General features: G+C 45.9%; 1 protein-coding gene across 3 annotated transcripts in view; it reads left to right on the top strand.

Moving 5' to 3' along the window:
- SLC2A9 (solute carrier family 2 member 9) overlaps window positions 1–24,820 on the top strand; it is a 211,408-nt gene that overhangs the window by 84,161 nt on the left and 102,427 nt on the right. For all 3 annotated transcript variants that reach the window (XM_019479664.2, XM_019479681.2, XM_019479686.2), the window contains one exon: window positions 20,469–20,601. In XM_019479664.2, coding sequence (XP_019335209.1) covers window positions 20,469–20,601 — 133 coding nt within the window. The remainder of the gene's footprint in view (window positions 1–20,468; window positions 20,602–24,820) is intronic.

The raw sequence follows: 24,820 nt of genomic DNA, 5'->3' as shown, positions 1-24,820 counted from the left end.
AAATGACTGAACCATGTTTACATTTTTCTTCCAAAAAACATCAGCCTCAAACAGATATCCACTGGGAAAATTTGGTGAAATCAACGATTAGTTTTTGCAACGTTTCAAGCAACTGAAAACAATGGTGTATAATAGAAACACAGAGTAGCCACATTCTGCTGCCATGCTAGGCAGGTGCTCTGACAGCTTGAGGGTCCAAATCCTGCAGACGTTGGGTAGAATCAGGCCCCTCAAGCCCCCAGATTACCTGTCTGGTATTCATCATTTAGAGATATGCCCAGGGTGCACCCCTGTAAGCAGAGAAAGCCTGCATAGGTCCCAGCATGGAGGCACAGGATCCAGGGAATCTTGAGTGCCGCACGCCTCCGTGCCAGGACCCACACTGATCCAGGCCTCATAAGGGTCAGCATGGGTCCTAGTGGTGGGGGGAGCACAATGGCTAGGTAATCCCTGGTGCCCTGTGCCTCTGGCACCTCAGAGACGGCCACCCAGACGGAGCCCCTGGTTCCGGGCTCCACACAGACGGAGCCCCTGGCTCTCAGCTGCGGGGGCTGCCTGTCCCTTTTTCAGGCTCTGGGGCCTGGGAGCATGGCGACCTCCCCTTGCGGGGTCTGCTCCCTTTTGGGGTCTTTGGCACGCCAGCTGGAGGAGCTCCAGGCCACAGTCCACAGACTGCGTGCCATCAGGGACTGCGAGCAGGAGATAGACTCCTACTGCCAGGCCCTTCTCCCCCGGGAGGCAGAGAGTAGATCACAGTCTCCCTCCAGGCCAGAGGAGGACTCTGGGACATCCTGCTGTGTCCAGCCAGGGGCATGGACCAAGGTGGTCAAGGGCCCTAAGGCCCGCCGCACCAAGGCCCCACCCCCGCCACAACTGAGCAACAGGTATGCACCTCTTGCTGCCCCAGCAGAGCCTGCTGAGTTGCCGGCCCCCACAGGCAACATGGGCCCAACTGCAACTCCCGCCCCTGCTCTCCCGAAGACAAAACGTAAGGTGTTTGTTGTGGGAGACCCCCTCCTGAGGGGGACGGAGGGGCCAATCTGCCACCCTGACCCCTTAGCCCAGCAAGTCTGCTGCTTCCCAGGGGCCCGCATCCGGGACATTGCAGAGAGGATCCCCAAGCTCCTCAAACCCACAGACCGCTATCCCGTGCTCCTTATTCATGTGGGCACCAATGACACGGCTCGAAGCACTCCCAGCCAGGTCATGAGGCGCTACAGGGATTTGGGAGCAGGGCTTAAGGGTCTGGGGGCACAGGTGGTGTTCTCCTCGATCCTCCCAGTCTCAGGCTATGGGCTGAGAAGGGACAGGAGGATCTATGTGGTCAACCAAAGACTGCGGCGCTGGTGTCGTCAGGAAGGCTTTGGCTTTCATGACCACAGCCCGCTCTTTGGCGAGAGAGGCAGCGAGCTGCTGGGAAGAGATGGTCTCCACCTCTCTCCCCTAGGGAGGAGGCTCTTCTCAGGCAGACTGGCTGACCTGCTCCACCGGGCTTTAAACTAAGCCCGCTGGGGGACGGGGGGATGACCGCCACTGCTGGCCCGCTGAACAATCCTTGCAAAGCCAGCGGATCATGGCACTCAAGGGAGCCCGCCCCAGCCCCAGCCCTGGTAAAATCTGTGGGCAAGGAAGGAGCCCCCCAGGGGGCACTTGCCTGCCTGTACACAAATGCCAGGAGCTTGGGGAATAAGCAGGAGGAGCTCATCCTCCTGCTCAGTGCAAACAATTACGATGTCATAGGGATCACGGAGACCTGGTGGGACTCCACCCATGACTGGACCACGGGGATAGATGGCTATACCCTGTACAGGAGGGATCGTGTAGAGAAAAGGGGCGGGGGTGTAGCTCTCTATGTTAAGGAAAGCTACGTGTCCCTGCAAGCCGATATTGGCGACCAGGGTGGATGGCTGGAGACCCTCTGGGTTAAAATCCGTGGGGAACACGGCACAGGGGACACAATGGTGGGAGTCTATTACAGACCTCCCACCCAAAGTCCTGAGCTAGACCAGGAGTTTGCCCAGGAACTGGCTGAGGCAGCTTGCTCCAGGACCATGGTTGTCATGGGTGACTTCAATTACCCAGACATCTCGTGGGAGGATCGCTCAGCAAAATCTGAGCAGTCGCAGAGCTTCCTCTCGTGTGTGGATGACCTCTACCTGACTCAAGAAGTCTATGGGCCAACGAGAGGCAAAGCGCTGCTCGACCTGGTGCTGGCTACTGGGGAGGACCTAGTCGGCGACCTAGTGATCGATGGGAAGCTGGGTGACAGCGACCACGAGCTGATCACCTTCACCATCCGCCGAAAAGCTGGCAAGTAGGTCAGCAACACGCAAGTCCTTGACTTCAGGAAAGCCGACTTTGACAAGCTCAGGAGGCTTGTCAGTGAGGCCCTAAGGGACTGTGACCGCAGGGAGAGGGGAGTTCAAGAAGAGTGGTCGCTCCTCAAGGGAGCGATCCTCAATGCACAAACTAAGTCTATTCCATCTCGGAGGAAAGGCAGCAAGAGGGCACAGCAGCCCCCCTGGCTCTCCAGGGACCTAGCAGACCTCCTGAGGCTAAAAAGAAAGGCCTACAAAGGATGGAGGATGGGAGTCACCTCCAAGGAGGATTATTCTGCACTGGTCCGGTCCTGTAGGGAGCAGACCAGGAAAGCCAAGGCTGCAACTGAACTCCAGCTAGCTTTGAGCATCAAGGACAATAAAAAGTCCTTTTTCAGATATGTGGGGAGCCGGAGCAAAAGCAGGGGCAACGTTGGACCCCTGCTGAACCAGATGGGGCAACTGACAACTGACGCCCAGGAAAAAGCCAACCTATTAAATAGGTACTTTGCGTCGGTCTTTCATCAGCCCCATGGGACACCTGTGCCTGCTACAGGGCCGGGAAGTCCGGGTGAGGGTGATCCCCTGCCCTCCATTAATGCTGACTTTGTGAAGGAACATCTTGAGATCTGGATACCTTCAAGTCAGCTGGCCCTGACAATCTTCACCCCAGGGTACTCAAGGAGCTGGCGAGCATCATAGCCCAGCCTCTAGCGCGGATCTTTGAAAACTCTTGGCGCTCTGGTGTAGTACCCGAAGACTGGAAGAAGGCCAACGTGGTGCCTATCTTCAAGAAAGGGAGGAAAGTGGATCCGGCTAACTATAGGCCCATCAGCCTGACTTCTATCCCGGGGAAGATCTTAGAAAAGTTTATTAAGGAGGCCATCCTTAATGGACTGGCCAACGCCAACATCTTAAGGGATAGCCAGCACGGGTTTGTTGCGGGTAGGTCTTGCTTGACCAATCTCATTTCCTTCTACGACCAGGTGACCTATCACCTGGACAAGGGAGATGAGCTTGATGTCATATATCTTGACTTCAAAAAAGCCTTCGATCTGGTGTCCCATGATCGTCTCTTGGAGAAACTGGCCAATTGTCGCCTTGGGTCCCCCACGATCCACTGGCTGGAAAATTGGCTCCGGGGTCGGACCCAGAGGGTAGTAATTGATGGAAGTCACTCATCGTGGTGTCGGGTGACCAGTGGGGTCCCCCAGGGCTCTGTCCTTGGACCCATACTGTTCAACATCTTCATTAACGATGTGGACACTGGAGTCAGAAGCGGACTGGCCAAGTTCGCCGATGACACCAAACTTTGGGGCAAAGCATCCACGCCAGAAGACAGGCGGGTGATCCCGGCTGACCTGGACAGGCTCAGCAAGTGGGCGGATGAGAATCTGATGGTGTTCAATGCCGATAAATGCAAGGTTCTCCACCTTGGGGAAAAAAAACCCGCAGCATCCTTATAGGCTCGGCAGTGCTATGTTGGTTAGCACTATGGAAGAAAGAGACTTGGGGGTCATCATTGACCACAAGATGAACATGAGCCTGCAATGCGATGCTGCGGCTAGTAAAGCGACCAAAACGCTGGCTTGCATCCATAGATGCTTCTCAAGCAAATCTCGGGACGTCATTCTCCCCCTGTACTCGGCCTTAGTGAGGCCGCAGCTGGAGTACTGCGTCCAGTTTTGGGCTCCACAATTCAAAAAGGATGTGGAGAAGCTTGAGAGAGTCCAGAGAAGAGCCACGCGCATGATCAGGGGTCAGGGAAGCAGACCCTACGATGACAGGCTGAGAGCCCTGGGGCTCTTTAGCCTGGAAAAGCGCAGGCTCAGGGGTGATCTGATGGCCACCTACAAGTTTATCAGGGGTGATCACCAGTATCTAGGGGAACGTTTGTTCACCAGAGCGCCCCAAGGGACGACGAGGACGAATGGTCACAAACTACTATAAGATCGTTTCAGGCTGGACATAAGGAAGAATTTCTTTACTGTCCGAGCCCCCAAGGTCTGGAACAGCCTGCCGCCGGAGGTTGTTCAAGCGCCTTCATTGAACACCTTCAAGATGAAACTGGATGCTTATCTTGCTGGGATCCTATGACCCCAGCTGACGTCCTGCCCTTTGGGCGGGGGGCTGGACTCGATGATCTTCCGAGGTCCCTTCCAGCCCTAATGTCTATGAAATCTATGAAATCCACATTGGGACTTGCACTAACCTATGTCTTCATATGAAGCGTAGGTCGGCACAGGTTTTCCTGAACAGGGACCAGGATATCCCACCTACCAGAAGTAGGGACAGTTTTGGGGATAGCTCTATCAAGCCTTCAATCAGTGCAGATGTAGTTAGGGATCTTCTGGAAGGGCTAGACATTTTTAAATCTGCAGGTCCAGATGCCCTCCACCCAAGGGTGTTGAGGGAGCTGGCAGGGGTCATCGTGGAGCCTTTGGCCCCGCTGTATGAGCATTCGTGGTCATCTGGCCAGGTGCCGGGGGATTGGAAACTGGCTAATGTGGTCCCTATTTTTAAGAAGGGGAGGAAGGAGGACCCAAGTAATTATAGGCCTGTAAGCCTCACCTCGGTGCTTGGGAAGCTCTTGGAGAGGATCATCAAGGAGCATATCTGTGGAGGGCCTGCAGGGGAGATCATGTTCAGGGGCAATCAGCATGGCTTCACCAAAGGCAGGTCCTGCCAGACCAACCCGGTTGCCTTTTACGACCAAGTAACTAAATCCTTGGATGATGGTGTCGCTGTGGACATAGTCTTTCTAGACTTTAAGAAGGCCTTTGACACTGTCTCTCACCCCATCCTCATCAGTAAATTCAGTGACTGCGGCATTGATGCCTGCACAGTTGGATGGATAAAAAATTGGCTGATGAGGCGCACCCAGAGAGTACTGGTGGACGGGTTGTACTCAGCCTGGTGAGATGTGAGCAGTGGGGTACCCCAGGGCTCGGTCCTCGGGCTTGCACTATTTAACATCTTCATCAGCGACTTGGACAAGGGGGTGGAAAGCACGCTGTCCAAGTTTACTGATGCCACTAAGATGTGGGGCGAGGTGGACACACTTGAAGGGAGAGAGAGGCTGCAACTAGATTTAGACAGACTACAAAAGTGGGCAGACAAGAATAGGATGGGGTTCAACATAGACAAATGCAGGGTGCTGCACCTTGGGAGAAGGAACCCACAGCATACAGACAGGCTGGGGAGTTCCCTTCTTGAAAGCACAGAGGCGGAAAGGGATCTCGGAGTCGTTATTGACTCCAAGATGAACATGAGCCGCCAATGCCAGATGCAGCCAGCAAGGCCAGCCATACCTTGTCATACATCCAAAGGTGCATCTCAAGCCAGTCCAGAGAGGTGATACTCCCCCCTCTATGCGACTTTGGTCAGGCCGCAGTTGGAGTACTGCATCCAGTACTGGGCACCGCACTTCAAAAGGGATGTGGCCAGCCTGGAGAGGGTTCAGAGGAGGGCCACCTGCTTGGTGAGAGGGCAGCAGGACAGGCCCTACGAGGAGAGACTGAGGGACCTGAACCTATTCAGCCTCAGCAAGAGGAGGCTGAGGGGGGACCTGGTGGCTGCCTACAAACTCATCAGGGGGGATCAACAGCAAATAGGCAGAGCTCTTTTCTCCCCAGCACCACCTGGGGTGACGAGGAACAATGGTCATAAACTGATGGAGAATAGGTTTAGGTTGAAGACCACAAGGCAATATTTTACAGTTAGGGTGCCCAAAATCTGGAACCAACTTCCCAGGGAAGTGGTTCTTGCCCCTACCTTGGGCATATTCAAGAGGAGGTTGGACGATCACCTGTCTGGCGTCTTGTGAACCCAGCATTCATTCCTGCCTGTGGCAGGGGGTCAGGATAGATGTTCTGTTCAGGTCCCTCCTGACCCTAGCTACTATGAAACAGGTCCCAGCAGGAAGGCACAAGGTGCTGAGGATTCCCTGGCTCCCTCCAGTGCCAGCTCCTGTACCACCCCATGCTTCTGTGCTGCTCCAAATTGGGACCTTCACTGACCCATGCCTCCTCCACTGACCTGACAGAGCCCATCAAGGGACTCGGGGAATCCCTTGGCAAAGCAACACATTGCCCTGTATCCTGCATCAGGCAGGGGTCCTGATTACATTACCATACAAAGGGTAATGTGTCTGTTGCCCAGTAAAGTAGATTATGTCCCACCACAGCTGATCAACTTTTGTGTGGTGATGTCTGTTTCTGCCCTAAAGTGCTACCCTGCCCTGCCTTCTGCCTTATTTCAAACTAACGCTACCTCTGTTTAGCTTATGTGCAACTAGTCCAGAACCTTACTCTTCTGATGGTTAGAAACCACTTAATTTATAGCTACATTTATTTATGGACAGTTTTGTACGATACCTTAATGTTTCTGTGCCAATATTTTCCTTCAGCTTAAATAAACCTTTCCTCTTTGCAGCTTATTCACCTGATGTACTTTGGGAAAGCATATGATTGCTCTCTATACTGTTTAATTTGCTAGGTTAAACGAGGCAAGCTCTTTTAGTCTCCTCTCGTAAGATAGGCTATCCATTTCCATGATAATCATAGCAACCTTTCTTGCCACCAGCTTTGGTTTAAATTCAACTTCCTTGAGCACAGGTTATCAGAATTGCACACAGTGTTCCAGATTAGATCTCACTAGATACCTGTGCAGTGGTCTTAGTACCTCATGTTTTTGGATTCCTATGTGAAATCTGTGGGTTAAACTTGTGAATTGTGTGCAAGTGTTTGCATATCTAACAATGATAGTATTGTATGGCACCCTTAAAAGGATCTTGTGGAACCCTGTTTGAGAAACTCTTCCCTAGATGTGTACTCTTGCTTTGCATGCTATTAAAATTTTTCTGACATCTGTTACTTTGATCCTTGAGGTCATCTGTCCCCTGTATGACATTTCAATCCTCTTGTATATTGATATGTCTCCTGGCTTTCAGCCACATACCCCCACTTTTTCTGTCAGGTCATGTAATGCAAATTTGTGCTGAGTCCCCAGACTGACCTTTCAGGACCTTCCTATCATCTTACTTCAATTTAGTAGTTCCCTTTTCAGCACCACTCACTGGGCACGTCTACACAAGACACTTAACTGTGCATTATCATAGTTTACTGCAACGTAAACATGTGCATCTACACATCCACATGCTTACTGCACAGTAACCCACCCTAATCCAAAGTAAATTTGCCACCTGCAAATGCAAGTAGCAAACTTACTCAAATTAGTAATATCACAGTAGCACTCATGTAAACGCCTGGCCAGGAGTAAAATCTGCTCCCAGCCAGCCATCTGTCCGGGGGTGGGAGATGGCTCCCTACCCCCAGGAGTTGCCTGCTTCTGGGGCAGGCTCTGCCACGGGAGCCTGAGTGGGTACTATGTCCTCCTGCCCCAGCAGCAGAGAGCTTCACGCTCCTCACTCTGCCATCATTATCAGGGAGTTGGGGGCTGGGAGATCCTTATCTCCCAGCGCCAGCTCCATGACTGTGGGGCCAGCACTAGAAGATAAGGATCTCCCAGCACCAGCCCCATGGTCGCAGAGCTGGTGCTGAGAGCTCCCTGCTGGCATGGACAGGGGAGTCTGTTCCCTGCCCTGCTTTGCAAGCATTAGCAGCAAGCTACCAGCTGCCTCACTGGTGGATCAAGACAGGGGGCCTAGGACCTGCCTCTCCCTGCATCTCTTTCCAAGCCCCCTGTCCCTGATAGGGGAGCCAGGGCCAGGAGTTCCCTGCTACCAGGGCACGGGGACATTGGCACGGGGACATTGGCACTCCTGGTAGCAGGAGTTCCCTGCTACCAAGGCACGGGGGCAGCAGGCAACCCCCTGGGGCCAGGAGATAGCTGTCTCTTGGCCTGGTGCTCCCTGCCAGCTCCTGGGCTAGCACCCAGGGAAAGCCTCAAGCTCCCTCCAGTGTAAGCAGGGGCCAATTGCAGGGCTGCAGGAAACAGTGCAGAGAACAGCAAATCTGCTCCCTAATCCCTGCGTGTGTAGATGCCTGCCCAATAATGGTTACTCCAGAGTAGTTTACACCAGAGTAAATTTAGGTCAGATCAAATGTATGTGTAGATGTGCCTCTGTGATCTCCTTCTTAGTTAGTTCTTTGGCTATTTTATGATTCCTGTACTGTGCCCCATGTTAATAATTCTCATGTTGCTTTGCATCAGCCACTTTACTGATGTTCAGATATATGAAGTTTTCTTGTCTATAAATTCAGTGTGAACTGAGGTTTTTTTATATAACTTGGCACATTTCAGTAAATTTACTCAATGTTAAAGAAAGGTATTAAGACAAGATAGCACAGTCTACTTTTGGTAATCCTATATTGCATCTTACGCTTTTTTCTTTCAGGTCTTTAATTTTGCTTTCCTTAGTTTTTTTTCAAAAGCCTTGTACACTATTGAGGTCAAGTTAACAAGACTATAGCTGCTCAGATAACTTTCTTCTTTCTTTACTGCAGGTACTTAGTTTGCTATTTTCTTGGAATATAACACCTTTCCCAGGTTGATAGATTTATTAACAATCTTTGCTACTAGACTTGTAAATGTCATGTACCTGTTTTCTTAGTATACTGGGCTAGAGATTATTTCATCCTTCACAATTTAAATGTAGTAAGATTTTTGAGTTTTACTTTTACTTCAGATGTGGTAATTTCTGTTTCTCTGCACTTGTTCTCCCACTCCTGTCTCTGTTTTACCTTGTCTTCATTGTTTAAAATGAAAACGGTATGCAAAGGCCAAAGATGAAATGAATAAATTATTTTTAGTTTTAACCCTCTTCTCACTGCAAAGAGGTCCCACTTCTTTTCTAATTTTATTTATATGGCTAAAACTTTTGTGTTGCTTGTTTTAATTTCTTTTACAAGGTCTAACTTAGTTTCTTACTTTCTCTCTTCACTTTCTGGCCTCCAAATGTAGTTTTCTGAGCTGATCTCTTTTTTCCATCTGTTAGGCTCTCTGTTGCTGGGGTGGTGCAGGCAATAAAGTACACAGTTGATAGCTGATAAATCACAAGTTCAAGGCCACAACAGAGATTCTTATGGCATGGGCCTGTCAGATCTCAATGGAATCTGTGAATTCTGCTAAAAGTCTTGTCACAAAGACACAAAAAAGGGAGGAAGGCTCCCTGCTTATTCCTGTTTAGAGGCAAGGAACCTAAAAATCTGGAGAGAAGCAAGCAGGAACACAAGTAATTTTGCAGCATTTCAAAATCTAATCCAGAGTCTGCTGAAATCATAGAATAATAGAAAACGAGGGTTGGAAGGGACCTCAGGAGGTCATCTAGAGCAACCCCCAGCTCAAAGCAGAACCGTGCCCAACTAGATCATTCCAGCCAGAGCTTTCTGGAGCCTTAAAAACCTCCAAGGATGGAGATTTCACCACCTGTCTAGGTAACATGTTCCAGTGCGTCACCACCTTTCCAGTGAGAGAGTTTTTCCTAATACCCAACTTAAACCTCTCTTGCTGCAGCTTGATTCTGTTGCTCCTTGTTCTGTCATCTGCCACCACTGAGAACAGTCCAGGTCCATTCTCTTTGGAACCCCCTTCAGGTAGTTCAGTGCTGCCCAACAAATCCCCTAGGTCTTCTCTTTTGCAGACTAAATAAACCCAGTCCCCTCAGCCTCTCCTCAGAAGTCAACAGAAAGGTTCTCATTCCTAGGGCAGCTAGGATCTGGAACCAACTTCCAAGAGAAGTGGTGCTGGATCCTCTCGTGGGAGACCTTTAAAAGGAGGCTGGATGAACACCTTACTAAGGTTGTTTGACCTCTTCCTGCCATGGCAGGGGGTTGGACTTGATGATCTGCTCAGGTCCCTTCCAGCCCTACCAAATATGAAACTGTGACTTCAATGAGTATTGATTAGGCCGTCAGTACCAAGGACAAATCTTAACGTACACTTTTTGAAGAGGAACAAAATATAATTTTGGGGGTCAGACTCGATGATCTATTGAGGTCCCTTCCAACCCTAACATCTATGAATCTATGAATAATTGTTTCAAGTTGCCTGTAGAAAAGGCCAAAGTCTTTAGTCTAAAGGGAAAACAATAGACTGGGCAGGTTTCTACGAACTATAAAAGTCATATGCATTAAAATTCACTGATGGAAGGTGAGGGTATCTTTATTATTGCCTTAGATGAGAAGTTTCACTGAAGTCTTTTTTTCCTCCCTTCTCTAAGTTGTAGTAATAAAATGTAGAATAATTCCTCTGTAGAGGAAACATAGGAAGATCAGTGTTTTGTATGGTAAGATCAATTTTTTTTCTATAATTCTGTCATGGTATGATATTTACTGTAAAGACTGTGTTGGCTTTTTGGAGGGGAAAAAAGGTAAATTTCAAATCCTCAAGAGTATGGGAAGTTTAGTAAAGAGCAAAGGTCTATTGTAGATAGACTCTCTAAACTGGTAGAACATTAATAATAATAATGGACTAAAACAATTATTTTTTTTCCTTTGCACACGTGTCCTTGCTGTTAAGGGAAAAAAAGTAAAAGAAATGCAAGGTGCCAATCAAAAATAAGATTTTATTTTAGATACTTCTAGTACAGGCTAAATGAAATTAGGAAGCGTTTTAGGGAACTGTTATTTTTTCAATATTTTGGGAAACTAATGGACATACTGTTTACTAACACCAATACATTTTTGATGATTCAGAATAAAGGAAACACGTTTCTGCCCAAAGAGCTAGACAACCAGTCACAAGGGCTGTTTTTAATATATTCTTTTGTCTTATAAACAATTTCATTGCATTAGCAGATGCTGTTCTGTACTCACGGTTTCCTTACAGCAATTAAAATGACAGTCCCATTTCATTTTCCACTTTAGCAACTAGACTATTGCCCTTCTACCAGAGACTGATGGCTAGGATCTCCTGATGCTCCTCATAAAAATTAGACCCTCTTTTCAAATTGCTCTCTGCCTAAATGCTTCCGAGAAAAAAAAATGGACCTTGCCACACTTATAGCACTTATCAGGTTGAAAATAATGGACAGAGAGAGAAAGAAGGTAGATGCTTTGGAAAACCCTGCTCCCACTCCCTTCCTTCAATGGAAGACTGAAAAAAAATCGTTTAGAAATGATACTCTGGTTCCTTATGAGAATTCCTTGCATGGAAGCCTCATGTTTTCATTTTCTTCCATAAAAGTGATGACTGGATAATATTTCTTGTGATGCTCTTCAGTCTCCCTTATTAGTAATCCCGTCACAGTAGTGCACCATGAGAGATGTATTCCTGTGGCCCATAGAGGAATATGACCCATTGAGGAAAATAAAGGCATAAAATTCTGAATAGAAATTATTTGAGTTTTGGCTGAAAACCAAGAAGTTTTCAGGTTTTAGATGTTCAAGTTTTCCTCAAAAATTCAAAATGTTCCTTGTACAGCAGTCAAATGTCATGAAAAATATGTTCCATCAGAAAGTTGATTTTTCATAGCAAAAAATGGTTTTGAGAATACTTTCAGTGAGCCTTACTGAGAGATGGTGAGTTGGTCATGACCCATCTTGATGGAAAAGTAAATCCCATAGCATAGTGTGGTGCCTTTAGGACGTAACCATGCAAGATGCCAAATGTTCTATCCTGTTCAGTGCTTTAAGTAAAGCACTTTAAAAATATTTGACATTTGAGCATGAGATTAGCAATCTGTTCACACCTTTCTGAGTCATGTCTCAAATTTGAAATGAAATGGACTTGCCAGTGATGGGACAGTGTTGAAGTGCTGACGTGTGAGAGCTACTAAGATTTTTCTCTCTAGCTTTAATGAAAAATTTGGAAATAAGATATTTTAGGCATAGAAAGAGAGCAGACTTGGCTGTGTTGCAAATTATTTTCTTGCTTTTTTTCGCCATATACCTAAATAGTTTAGAATCATAGGACATGTCTACACATGTATTTATGCATGCCTAAACTTATTGTGCCTTTTCTTAAGGTGCATTAAGGCAATTAGATGCATGTGGACACACTAATGCACATTGAGGCACATTAAATTTAGGCATGAATAGCTAAGTCACGTTAGTGCACGTGTAGATGCACTATGCGCATTAACACATCTACATGTGCACTAATGTGACTTGGCTATTTAGGCTCACATAGCCTTAAATAGCCATTTTTTTAAGCACATTAAGGGTGCGCACATGTAGACACATGCACTTAACACACCTTAAAAATGGTAATTTTAGACTAAGCCTGCTTAAAAGAGGCACGTGTAGACACTCCCTGAGAGAAGTAGGGCTTGAAGGGACTTCTGTAGGTTATCTAGTCCAACCCTCTGCCTGAGGCAGGATCATCCCTATCCAAACCATCCCATACTAATCCATTATCTAACACCTTAGCAAAATTATAGAGTCAACCCTGACACAACACAAGACATAACACCTTAATCTCCCACAGGTAAAGCAGGGGAGCCATGGCAACCAATGTCCTGCTGCTGCGAAGATTGTTAAAAATATGCTCAAGAGGTCCCAGGGAGAGGATCATGGCCCCTGCTACAGAGGAAAGCAAAAAACCCCATGGTCTATACTAATCTGATGATAGGATAAAATTCCTTCCCTATGAAAGGAATTCCTTCCCCAAATTTGGCAAAATTCCTTCCCAAAATATTGCAATCAGACTGACCCTGAATAGAGGGCAAAGACCCTATAGCCAAGAACCTCTTGTTTTAAGTCGCAGCAGAAGCATTGGCACGCCCCAGTCAAAATCTCCAGTCTTGTCTGCAGCCAACACCCAATGCCTCTGAGGAAGGGTTAAGAAAAACAAGCCTAATACACATAGCAGCAGGAGGGTAAAAGTCTCCTCCCAGCCCCATATGGAAATCAGCAGTGCCCAGAAACATGGGGAAGAACGTAGTAGAACATAGGCATAGCTATGCCTAGATCATCCCTAACCAGTGGCTGTCCAGCCTCCCCTTGAACACCTCCAATGATGGAGATGTAAAAACTTCCCTAACTTGTCTGTTCACTTGCCTCATTGTTTAAACCGTGAAGAATTTTTTCTTGATATCCAGTCTAAGCCTACATTGCTGCAACTTCCAGACAAGTCTGTGTCCTGCTCTCTGCAGCAAGTGAGAAAAGATGTTTTACTACTTCTTTATGGCAACTTTCAAGTATTTGAAGACATGCTGTCATGTCCTCTCTTAAGCACCTTTTTCACAAGCTGAACATGATCACCTCCTTCAACCTATCCTCATATAACTTACCTTGCAAGCACTTTGTCATTTTTGTCACCCACCTCCGGACCCTCTCTAATGTTTCCATTTTCTTTTTAAAATGTAGAGCCTAAAACAGCACTGAATACTCTAAATGAGGCCCGACAAATGCTGAGTAGAGAGACACTATCACCTCCTGTCTCTTTCCTCAGAGGCAACCTCAAATTTTCCTGTTACACTTTCTGTAAACTATTCATGAAATAGTATTTTCCCCAGGTTTGCTGTCTCTTTCTAGGTTTAAACAATAAACATATTGACTGTTATGACCAAAGTTAATCAAATATCAAAGATAATGATGAAAGTAAATTTAAATCTCATATCCAGATATGTATGCTAGCTCTCATAATATGGATGCAGATTATGCATGAAAGAACTGGGTTTCCCTTAGAGTGAATGCACCCACAACACACATAATGTGTCTACAAAGATATGATATTAGTACAAAAGAACTGGGGTTGGTGAACAACATTTCCACTTTGCTCTGATATTATACTTCTGGTATTTTTTTTATAAGTAGCAGCATGAATTTTTGGTTGAATTGCATGAATTCCTAATATTGATAGAAATTAGGTCTTTCTAGGTCAAACTGCTTATCTCTCTGCCAGTATAAAACATCTTCCATATAGCAGCCTCTGTGCAGATTGTTCTTCTAAATGCTTTGTCATGTTGAATTTTAAGTGATTCAACTTATGGGACACTTCTCCTGTAACACTATTCCAATCTAACAGATTTCACTCTTAGGATATATTTTTCCTTGATAGCCACCTTACATTTTCTGTTGCTAAAATTCAGTCTGTTATTACTAAATTATAGACCACAAACCTTATATGGCCTTCTATACTTCTGCTCTTACATCAGTATCAAGAGAAAAACAGAGATTATAACACTGGATCAAATATCAGTCCATCTAATACAGTGTTCTGTCTCTGACGGAGGCCAGAAACTTCAGAAGGAGATGTATGAAACCCATAGTAAGCAGATGTGGAATACATTGCCCTCATAGAAGGTCTCATCCTGCTTTCCAGTAGTTAAAGTTTGGCTTATGTCCTGATGAACTACAGTTTAATATCCCTTCCATAATTTTAACATTAATTACGATAACTGATTAATCCAGGGATTTTCAACCTTTTTAAAGAAATGTACCCCTTCTGGTGGTGGCGGCCGGAGGGGGGGGGGAGGGGGAGGGCATGCACACTGCCACCGCCACTGCGCTCTGATTTCCCACAGCCGGTTGCACGTGCAGCTCTACAGGCAGCTGGTAGGCCTTGCACCCGGCCAATCACGCACTGCCCATCAGCAACCCACAGAGCTGCATGTGCAACCAGCCACGGGAAAGCGGAGGTGTCCGGCTGGCTGGGTGGCACCTGTGTGGCCCTCAAAGGGGCAATGCAGCCCTTGTACTCCCCCCTGCCCTTTTCCCAGCCCTGTTCCTGGGAGGTGGTGGCACGGGGTGGTGGGTGGTGGCACTCCATCCCTGCCTGCCCACGTGTATTCTCTAGGACAGGGGTGAGCAATTATTTTGGGTGGAGGGCCGCTTATTGAGTTTTGGCAAGCCATCAAGGACTGGATGACAGGCAGCCCAAGGCAGATAAGTACTTATTATTTACATTTTTTAGGGGCCCTGTGGGCCAGATAGAATGGCCTGGTGGGCTGCATCTGGCCCACAGGCTGCATTTTGCCCATCCCTGCTCTAGGACCTTTCCAAGTACCTCTAGGGGTATGCATACCCCTGGTTGACAACCCATGGATTAATCCTTGAAATATCCAGCTTTCGTTCTTTCAATCTGTCTGTCTGTCTGTCTCTCTTTTTCTTTCTCTCACTCTTTTTCTCTTTCTCGAGAGTTAGCTAAATTCTTGGCCTTGGTGATTTCCTGTAGCCAAGATCTCAGTGTATAGCATGAAGATGCTCAGAAGCTACTGCAATGGAAGGAAAATGTTAATATATTTGTATTATTTTAGTTTTTGTTTTCAACTGCAATTTAATAGAAGACTTCATTCTGGTATATTATTGTTCTTGTTTGCTTTAGGGGAATCTTTAATGAAATTCACTGAAACCTTTGTAAAAATGTCTTAAAGTAACCAATTTATATTTGTTATTTGATTGTAACAATTATACTTTAATAATTACAACTGTTTAATGCTCTTAGACTGTCAGTTCATAGTCATCTGTGTAGCATCCTATGTCATTATGAGTCTTATTGCTAAGGAAAGTCCACGTTAAAATAGTATACAATAGCTTTTCAAACTCCTGGTGAAAATAATGCATGCATAATGCAGTGTACATATTTCAATAAAATCAGTCTTAGAATTAAGGCACTTTTCTAATCCACTCTTCCAAAAAGTTATAAATAAACAAGGAAATGGAGTGTAGATGTAAAATGTTCAGTTAAATTTCTGTGAGGAGAAAAATGGTGTTTGAGAGACAAAAGAAAGAAAAACATAATCCTTAATCCATTTTAAAGTTTTAAAAATAAAAGTAAGGCACCTATTGAAAAATCAGAATAAGTTATTTCATAGGCAGGGATATGGTAATTTTACTAATTATTTCTCCCTTTAATGCTTTGAGATCAAAAAACAAATAATAATAGTATTATACATGTACTATTTGAACCACTTATTTTAGAAAGGAATTATTTTTAGAGTAAATTTATCTACACTGTTAATTTTAAGAATAATATCCTGTATTTATATTTTTTAATTAAAAATAATCTAACGCCTTAGTCCTAGTGTATCATTTTGCCCCAGCTTTCTGTTTATATGGAGTGATCCCAAAATGTGACACTGAGGCAGGTGAAGAGAAGGGCAAGCATTATAAATGGGGAAGGCTGGAATGTCAAGATGTTTTTTTCCCCAAAAAATCTTATTTGTTGAAATTGAAATATTCATAGATTCATAGATGTTAGGGTCGGAAGGGACCTCAATAGATCATCGAGTCCGACCCCCTGCATAAGCAGGAAAGAGTGCTGGGTCTAGATGACCCCAGCTAGATACTCATCTAACCTCCTCTTGAAGACCCCCAGGGTAGGGGAGAGTACCACCTCCCTTGGGAGCCCATTCCAGACCTTGGCCACTTGAACTGTGAAGAAGTTCTTCCTAATGTCCAATCTAAATCTGCTCTCTGCTAGCTTGTGGCCATTGTTTCTTGTAACCCCCGGGGGCACCTTGGTGAATAAATCCTCACCAATTCTCTTCTGTGCCCCCGTGATGAACTTATAGGCAGCCACAAGGTCGCCTCTCAACCTTCTCTTGCGGAGGCTGAAAAGGTCCAGTTTCTCTAGTCTCTCCTCGTAGGGCTTGGTCTGCAGGCCCTCAACCATACGAGTGGCCCTTCTCTGGACCCTCTCCAGGTTATCCACATCCTTCTTGAAGTGTGGCGCCCAGAATTGCACGCAGTACTCCAACTGCGGTCTGACCAGCGCCATATAGAGGGGAAGTATCACCTCCTTGGACCTATTCGTCATGCATCTGCTGATGCACGATAAAGTGCCATTGGCTTTTTTGATGGCTTCGTCACACTGCCGGCTCATGTTCATCTTGGAGTCCACTAGGACTCCAAGATCCCTTTCCACCTCTGTGCCACCCAGCAGATCATTTCCTAGGCCGTAGGTGTGCTGGACATTTTTCCTCCCTAGGTGCAGCACTTTGCATTTTTCCTTCTTGAACTGCATTCTGTTGTTTTCTGCCCACTTGTCCAACCTGTCCAGGTCTGCCTGCAGCTGTTCCCTGCCCTCCAGCGTGTCCACATCTCCCCATAGCTTTGTGTCATCTGCAAACTTGGACAGAGTACATTTGACTCCCTCGTCCAAGTCACTGATGAAGACATTAAAGAGTATCGGTCCAAGGACCGAGCCCTGCGGGACCCCACTGCCCACACCCTTCCAGGTCGAAACCAACCCATCTACCACGACTCTCTGGGTGCGACCCTCCAGCCAATTTGCCACCCACCGGACTGTGTAGTCATCCAAGTCACAGCCTCTTAACTTGTTCATCAGTATGGGGTGGGATACAGTATCGAAGGCCTTCCTGAAGTCTAAGTATACGACATCCACCCCTCCTCCTGTGTTCAGGCATTTCGTAACCTGGTCATAAAAAGAGATTAGATTGGTCAGGCACGATCTGCCTGCCACGAACCCGTGCTGGTTTCCCCTCAGCATAATTTGTCCTGCTGGGCTCTCACAAATGTGAGCATTGATAATTTTTTCAAAGACTTTGCCAAGGATGGAGGTGAGAGTGACTGGCTTATAGTTGCCCGGGTCCTCCTTCCTCCCCTTTTTGAAAATGGGGACCACGTTGGCCTTTTTCCAGTCCTCTGGGACTCGGCCCGTGCGCCACAAGCATTCGAATATTCCCACCAGTGGCTCTGCAATGATGTCAGCCAGTGCCTTCAGCATCCTCGGATGGAGCTCATCCGGGCCTGCCGACTTAAAGGCATCCAGTTCTTCCAAGTGACTCTGCACCATCTCAGGATCTACGCATGGAAGTCTGGCGCCTTGCTGCTGTTTCTCTACAACCCCAGTGAGAGACTTGTCGTGTCCCTCACTTAGGAACACTGAGGCAAAGAACTCGTTGAGGAGTTCAGCCTTGTCCCCCCTGTCTGTCACCAATTGCTTCTGCCCATTTAGCAGGGGTCCTATTCCTCCCTGGGCCTTCCTTTTACACCTTATATATCTAAAAAACAATTTCTTGTTGTCCTTTACTTGGGTTGCCATCCTCAGCTCCATGGTAGCTTTGGCCCGTCTAACTGCCTCCCTACAAGCACGAGCAGAGGAGGTATATTCGTCTTTGGTGATCTCTCCCTGTTTCCACTTTTTATGTGCTCCCCTTTTGGCCCTTAGGCTGCCCTGGATTTCTCTGGTCAGCCAGGGAAGCCTCCTGGCCCCTTTCCCTCTTTTGCCTCGCTCGGGGATCGGCTTGCTTTGTGCCCAAAGGATCGTTTCCTTTAGGCACAGCCACCCTTCTTGGGCACCCATCCCTTCAAAACTCCTACTCTGCAGTGCGTCCTTGACTAATCGCCTGAGTTCATTGAAATCAGCTTTCCTAAAGTCTAGCACTTTCACCCTACTAGTTACCTTACCCACTCGACGTTTTATGTTGAATTCTATTATTAGGTGATCACTGTCCCCCAGATGGCTACCGATCTGGAGGTCCCCTACCATGTCATCCCCCATTGCCAATACCAGATCCAGTATGGCATTCCCCCTAATGGGACCGTGTACCTCCTGAGTCAGGTGGAGGTCCTGTACACAGGTTAGAAACCTTCGTGAGCGGTGGGACTTTGCTGTCTGTGACTCCCAGCAGATGTCCGGGTAGTTTAGGTCCCCCATGACTACCGCCTCTTTAGCTTTTATGGTCTCCGAGAGTTGCCTCAGGAGCCCCGAATCTCTTTCTTCCCCTTGATGTGGGGGTCTGTAGCAGACCCCTACCACCAAATCCCTTCCTCCTTGCCCCCCATGTAGCCTAACCCACAATCCTTCTACTTCCTCATCCTTGGATTCTGTCTTGATGAGGGTTGATGTATATTGCTTACTGACATAGAGCACAACCCCTCCCCCTTTCTTCCCCACCCTGTCCTTTCTGTACAATCTATAGCCCTCAATATGTACTGGCCAGTCGTGGGATGAATCCCAACATATTAGTTGAAATGTGCTAGTTTCAGCAAAATTTTCAGCATACATCTGTGCTGAAATATATAAAATAAATTAAATAATACATATTTTATAAATAATATATTACACTTTATATATAAATAATGTTTTTATAAATAATATATAAAATATATTAATATCAAATATTAATACATTAGTGTTGATGTAGTGGTATTTGAATATATTATATAGTTGATTATGTGGTATTGATATATTAATATTAAGTGTATAATATATATAATTTCAGTTAGAAACCAGACAGAAACCTACTCCAGAATCACCAGTAGCCCTGTGATTAAGGCATATATACTTGGGGTATGGGAGACCCAGTTCATATTTGGGTTCTGTCTAATTCAGGTCAGGCAGCAGAACTCCCTCATTGCTCTAGCCACCAGCTGATTGACTGTTATGTTTTGGTTTCTTCCATCTCTCTTTTCTGAAAAAAATTTAATATTTTCTCTTTGCAAAACAGGAAAGCTTTCAAAATCATGAGCGTTTTGACAGGCAGGGGAAATAATTTCCCACTTACCTCTAATGATCAATTATGTTTTTGCTCTCTACTGGGTGGAATTGGGACTGCTAAATTGTATTATAGGGCTTGTACCGCAAAGGCGATGTATTTTTTAGTTAAAGCAGTAGAGGTTAGGGTGAAATCTGAAGTCTACTGAAGTCAAAACTCCTGATGTTTTGAGAAAGGAAAATCTGAGTTTCATATATACTGTCAGTGAATTTCTGAGTCATTACTGTATGCCTCATAGTGGCAAGCATGAAATCCTAATCAGCCACAGATTTGCTCTAGTTAGTATTATCTTAATTTTACATGTGGTATAGAAGTGATGTGATTGAGACCATTGTCATGACTCCAGTACAGAAATGTCCTATTGCCTGTCTCAGGTTTGATTATTAGAAGTATAGAAAATATGCTTTAAAATGTTTTTCCCAAATATAATTTTTATAATTTTCTGAGGTGTGAAGTGTATTAGTTGGTCCAAAATATTTTTTAAAAGAATTGGATGTGACTGATATACAATGAGCAGCCATTGAAGTATTGCATAGCCACTATGATTGTACTTATTTCTAAAACTAATGAGTGGCATTGTGATTGGGTCTGTTTGTGGCCCATTTAATTCAATATTAAGAGGCCATCTAACAATCCATGATGATGCTGAACAGGAAGAAATATTAAACTGTCTACTTAACCTATTTAGATCAGAAGAGACAGCTTTTGCCTCAAAGCTGTTTTTCTTCTTTGTTTCACGATGGGAAAACTTTACTAACTATCATATTTGCATCTGTTTGTAGGAATCTCTGTGGCCTTACTTATTTGGAGTGATTATTGTTCCTTCAGTGATCCAACTTGTGATTTTGCCTTTCCTTCCTGAAAGTCCTCGCTATCTCTTACTTGAAAAGCATGACATACACAGAGCAGAAAAAGGTATGGTTTATATATTTTTCTCCCTAAAGCATTTATTTTTATATGAGATGGGCATACACTGGCAATGAATACATGCTTTTCCATAGCCTAATTGATAAATATTATGACAGCAAACAGTTCTTTTATGCTTATTCTCTCTTCCCATTATCTTTTTATGCAGTGAATTGGCTGCCAGCTTGCTTTATAAGTGAAATTCCTTAGTTTTCTATGGAATAAGTACATCATGGTCAGTGGTGTTAAAATTTTCCCAAACTATCCTGCTGTTGCGTCTCAGTCTTTACCTGGCAGGATTTATCTAGAGGGATGAAAGTTCAGTTCATTTTCCATAGACACTCATTATATACATGCTCAGCCTCACTGCTAAAGAGGTCACCAAATGTGCAGCTGTTCTGTAGTAACTGGATTAAACCTATATGCTTATGTAATTGAATAGGCTTTAGATGGTAAGCCCACTTTAAATTTAGGCCACATTAATTTAGGATAAGAAGCTCCAATACACCTTTATCTTCCTGAGCCATCCATCCATAGACTGCAGCCATTCTTGATATCTGTTGGCTGTGCAGGACAGTTTCATTGCTGCATTCCCAGGTTCGGCATGTGCACGTGGAAGCAGGTTGGTGTGACATGCCTGAGAATATTCCCTCCTGAAACAGTGGGCATGGCCCTAATTGATTATTAATTTCAGTTAAAGCTGTGGAGTGTCTAAGTATTGGCATGAGAGCCTGATTTTTAGGTTCCTGTGCCTGAAGCCTTGGTCAGGATCTCTGAGGGTGCATATAAATGTTACGTTTTTACAAGCAGAATTGCAGTTCCCCCAGGAAAAGCCTTAGGTGTACCACACATTTTCTACTGGAACAAAAAGGGCAGGTTCCATAAAAAAAAATCAGCCAACTCCAGTGAGGGAGAAGTACCCCGGTAGAGTTTCTACTGGGAAAATGAATGCTTACACACGTACCAATAGGAGCCACCATGCTGCCCTCCATTATCCCAGCATGCTTTGCTCTGTCCGTCCCTCCCCTCCAGGGAGACAGTCCATCACTCAGGCTGGATTCCACTGTTCCAGCCAAGCATAAAGCAAACTACTCTCCCTGACTCCTTTGGGGCCAAAAACCCTCGCCTCTTTCACCAGACCTGCACTGTACTCCAGAGGTGCAGGGAGATGATGTTGAGGCAACTGTGTGCCTGTAGCAAGTTTAGGGCCCCAGGGTTCCCTTTTTCCTGGCTTGCCATACCTTGATGTAATTAGTTAATTTGTAAAACGGGAGGCTGCCCTAGAGTCCCAGAGAAAACCCTTGTCTGTCCATCAGCCAACAGGTCCCTCCAGACTCTGCTGGTCCCAGTCCTGCCCCTCAAGCACTAGGTGGGCCTTCCTGGCTGTCCATGTCCTCCAGGGCACCTGTTGCCTTAAGGGCTATTTGTGGCTTCCTTCTGCCCCTATAGCCACATCCATGCTTCACAGATGTCCCCAGTTATCATTTTGAGGCAAAATCTGTCTCTTGTTGGGCCCCTCTCAGCCTAGGTTTCCTGTGCCAGACTGGGTTTCCAGGCTTCAGCCCCTGTCTTGCCTCCCTTCTGCTTGGGCTGTGAGTCCCTGACCAAGATCTCACTCCTCTTGGGCTGTGGGCCCCTGGCCCTGGTTTAACACCTTTTGGGCTGTGAGCCCGTAGCCCAGGTCCCATCCCTCTCTGGCCGTGGACTCCTGGCCATGATTTCACTTCTCTTGGCTCTGCGCCTTTGGCCCTTGTTTTTTCTCTTGTCTCCTTTGAGAACTCCATCGGTAGTTGCACCCCCCTCCCCTGCCCAGGTCTGCGTTGCATGCTGATAGGTCCACACTGACAGGGTTCAGCTGGACCCTGATTAAAAAACTGTTCCCAGTGGCTGAGACCAGCTAGTCAACCCCATGAACATGCATCCCTCTAACTGCCAAAAACTAATAAAGGCTTTATTTCATCAGAATGCAAAGGCTACCTAGCAGAGACTGGCATTAGGATTCCTTTTACCATGTCCCACTATGAGGGTGGGAGGCAGATAGGAAGGTTTGGTTGGAGATGCGTGAAGAGACATAGTTACAGGAAGTGCTGGCTCAGTATACGGCGCTAGTTCAGCAACCATCTCCTTGAACGTGCCCTGGCACATGTGCAAGTTCTGCAGCCATTGCTTATCATCCCAGCTGCCCAGGACAGTCAGCTCCCACCAGTCCCTGCTCATCTCATAGAACCCGGAGTGCTAATCAGTGATCAGGAATTGATCCCAGAGCATCCCAGACTGCATGGTTTTTAGTTGGGCCTCATTTTCCTTGGTCTCATAAAGTGATCGGCCAGGTCTATAAGGCTTGGTCATACACACCAGTAAGGAGCCTTGTGCAGGAGTGCATGCCCTGGAGCCTTGCAAAGGAAGTAGCATCCCTTGGGTCACCTGAAGACAGACACGACAAATCTTCTTAAGTTTCCAGTGAGCGGGAATAAAAGAGGACAAGGAGGTAGCAGGCAGCACCGCTCCTGGGTCCTTCAGCTCTTGTGAGAGAAGTTAGTTCTACTAAGAACTAACCAGAGAGAGGCTTTTATCTTGAAGTCTCACAGCAGAAAGCGTGGGAGGGGGAGACTGTGAACAGGAGTTTGCCAGAGGAGCATGCACATGCCTGCCAATCAGGGCTGCCCTGTGCACTCAGCTGCTCTTGGCAGTTTCAGGAGCCAGAGGAGCCCACAAAGCACAATGGGATGCATGCACAGGAGCCCTTTGGCTGTGGCCCATTGCCAGGGCGGGTTGTTTGTGCAGCACTCACTAAACCCTCAAATGCTTGTACAGTGCTCTACTGGATGAGTTTTCCAACCAGGGAAACAAAACCACTAGACTTCCAGTGGCTCATTAGAATGGTTGTACATACCCTGAACCAAGCTGGAATAGTTCTGCGGAGAGTTTTAAAACAAGCATAAAGTTTTAAATAAGGTCTAAAAAAAGAACTTGACAAGTTAATTATGGATTAGGATGTTGTAGTACCTTTCAAAACTGCATTATAAAACATTGTTTTGAAAATGAATCATGTTTAATGGCTATTTTCTTCTGCAGATGAGTATAAGAACTATATTGGAAAAAATGTGTTACATGTGCGCTTTGCGTTGTTGTTAATCCGTGACTTAAAGAGCTGATTATTTCACAGTTATTACATTCCTATTTCTATGGTAATTAAAATAGAATTTTGTGGCTATCATCATTTGAGTTTCAAAGGGAAGAACCCTTGGCTTTCTGCTCAAGACTGTAGGTTTGCAGTTTTTAAACACATTGGTTCATTTGTAAAATACCTGCACATGGATTCTTGCATTCCTTTTAGCTGGGTTGAGCTCTCGTACCAAATCATCACATTTTAGAATTAACAGATCACATGACTATCTGGAGATATCATCTAAATGTAGTAATTAATTTACAACCAACTCAAGAACTAATTTTTTTTCTGGCATGAATACTATTCTATACATTGTTTTCCTTTTTATGTATGATAGCCTCATGCTGTCACTATAGTAATATTTTCCATCAGTGCATTTAATGATGTGACTAACAACTGTCATGAATGGTTAATCCTCTCTTTCATCTTCTTCCTAGGGACAGAAGTGTTTATGTGCAGAGGACAGTGTATTGTTTTGATAGCGTTCTGGATTTGGATGTTTTTAGTATACGTGCAGCTAAGTAAATACAGGCGACCCTTGCCATTCACAGGCAATACAGTCTCGTATCGCCCGTGAATGGTAAAATCTGCGAATAAGGTACTGCATTCATGAACGCCATTTGTGTTCATGAACTCAATGCCCCTGGCAGTTTTGGGGGGGGGGGGGAGGGGGGGGGTTGGCACGGCTGAGCTGGTGGTGGCAGGAGCCTGACGGCAGCAAGCACACAACTCCCAAGGAGCTCCTTTAAATGTATTTAAGAAGCAGGTTCGGCATTCGTGAATATTTGAAACTGCGAATGCCAAATCCGTGAATAGTGAGGGTGTCCTGTATTTAGAATACCTTCAGATGTTATGGTAGAAGTTTGTGTTGTATCACACTGTTAGACCTGGGCAAAACTCTCTGCATTTTCTTCTATGCAGTTTTATGAGTAGTAAACAGAGAAAGTGAGCACACAAAACAATGCAAACCAAACCGGGCCATTCCTTGGCCTGGCTTTTGATGAGAATGATTTCCCAGAGCTGAAATTCACTGCTTCATAGAGGGTGAATTAAGACCTA

Source organism: Alligator mississippiensis, chromosome 2 (assembly GCF_030867095.1).
Source record: "Alligator mississippiensis isolate rAllMis1 chromosome 2, rAllMis1, whole genome shotgun sequence".
In the NCBI taxonomy this organism is placed as follows: Eukaryota; Metazoa; Chordata; order Crocodylia; family Alligatoridae; genus Alligator; species Alligator mississippiensis.
Note: the sequence above shows the minus strand (reverse complement) of the source record. Positions and strands in the feature narration are given on the sequence as shown.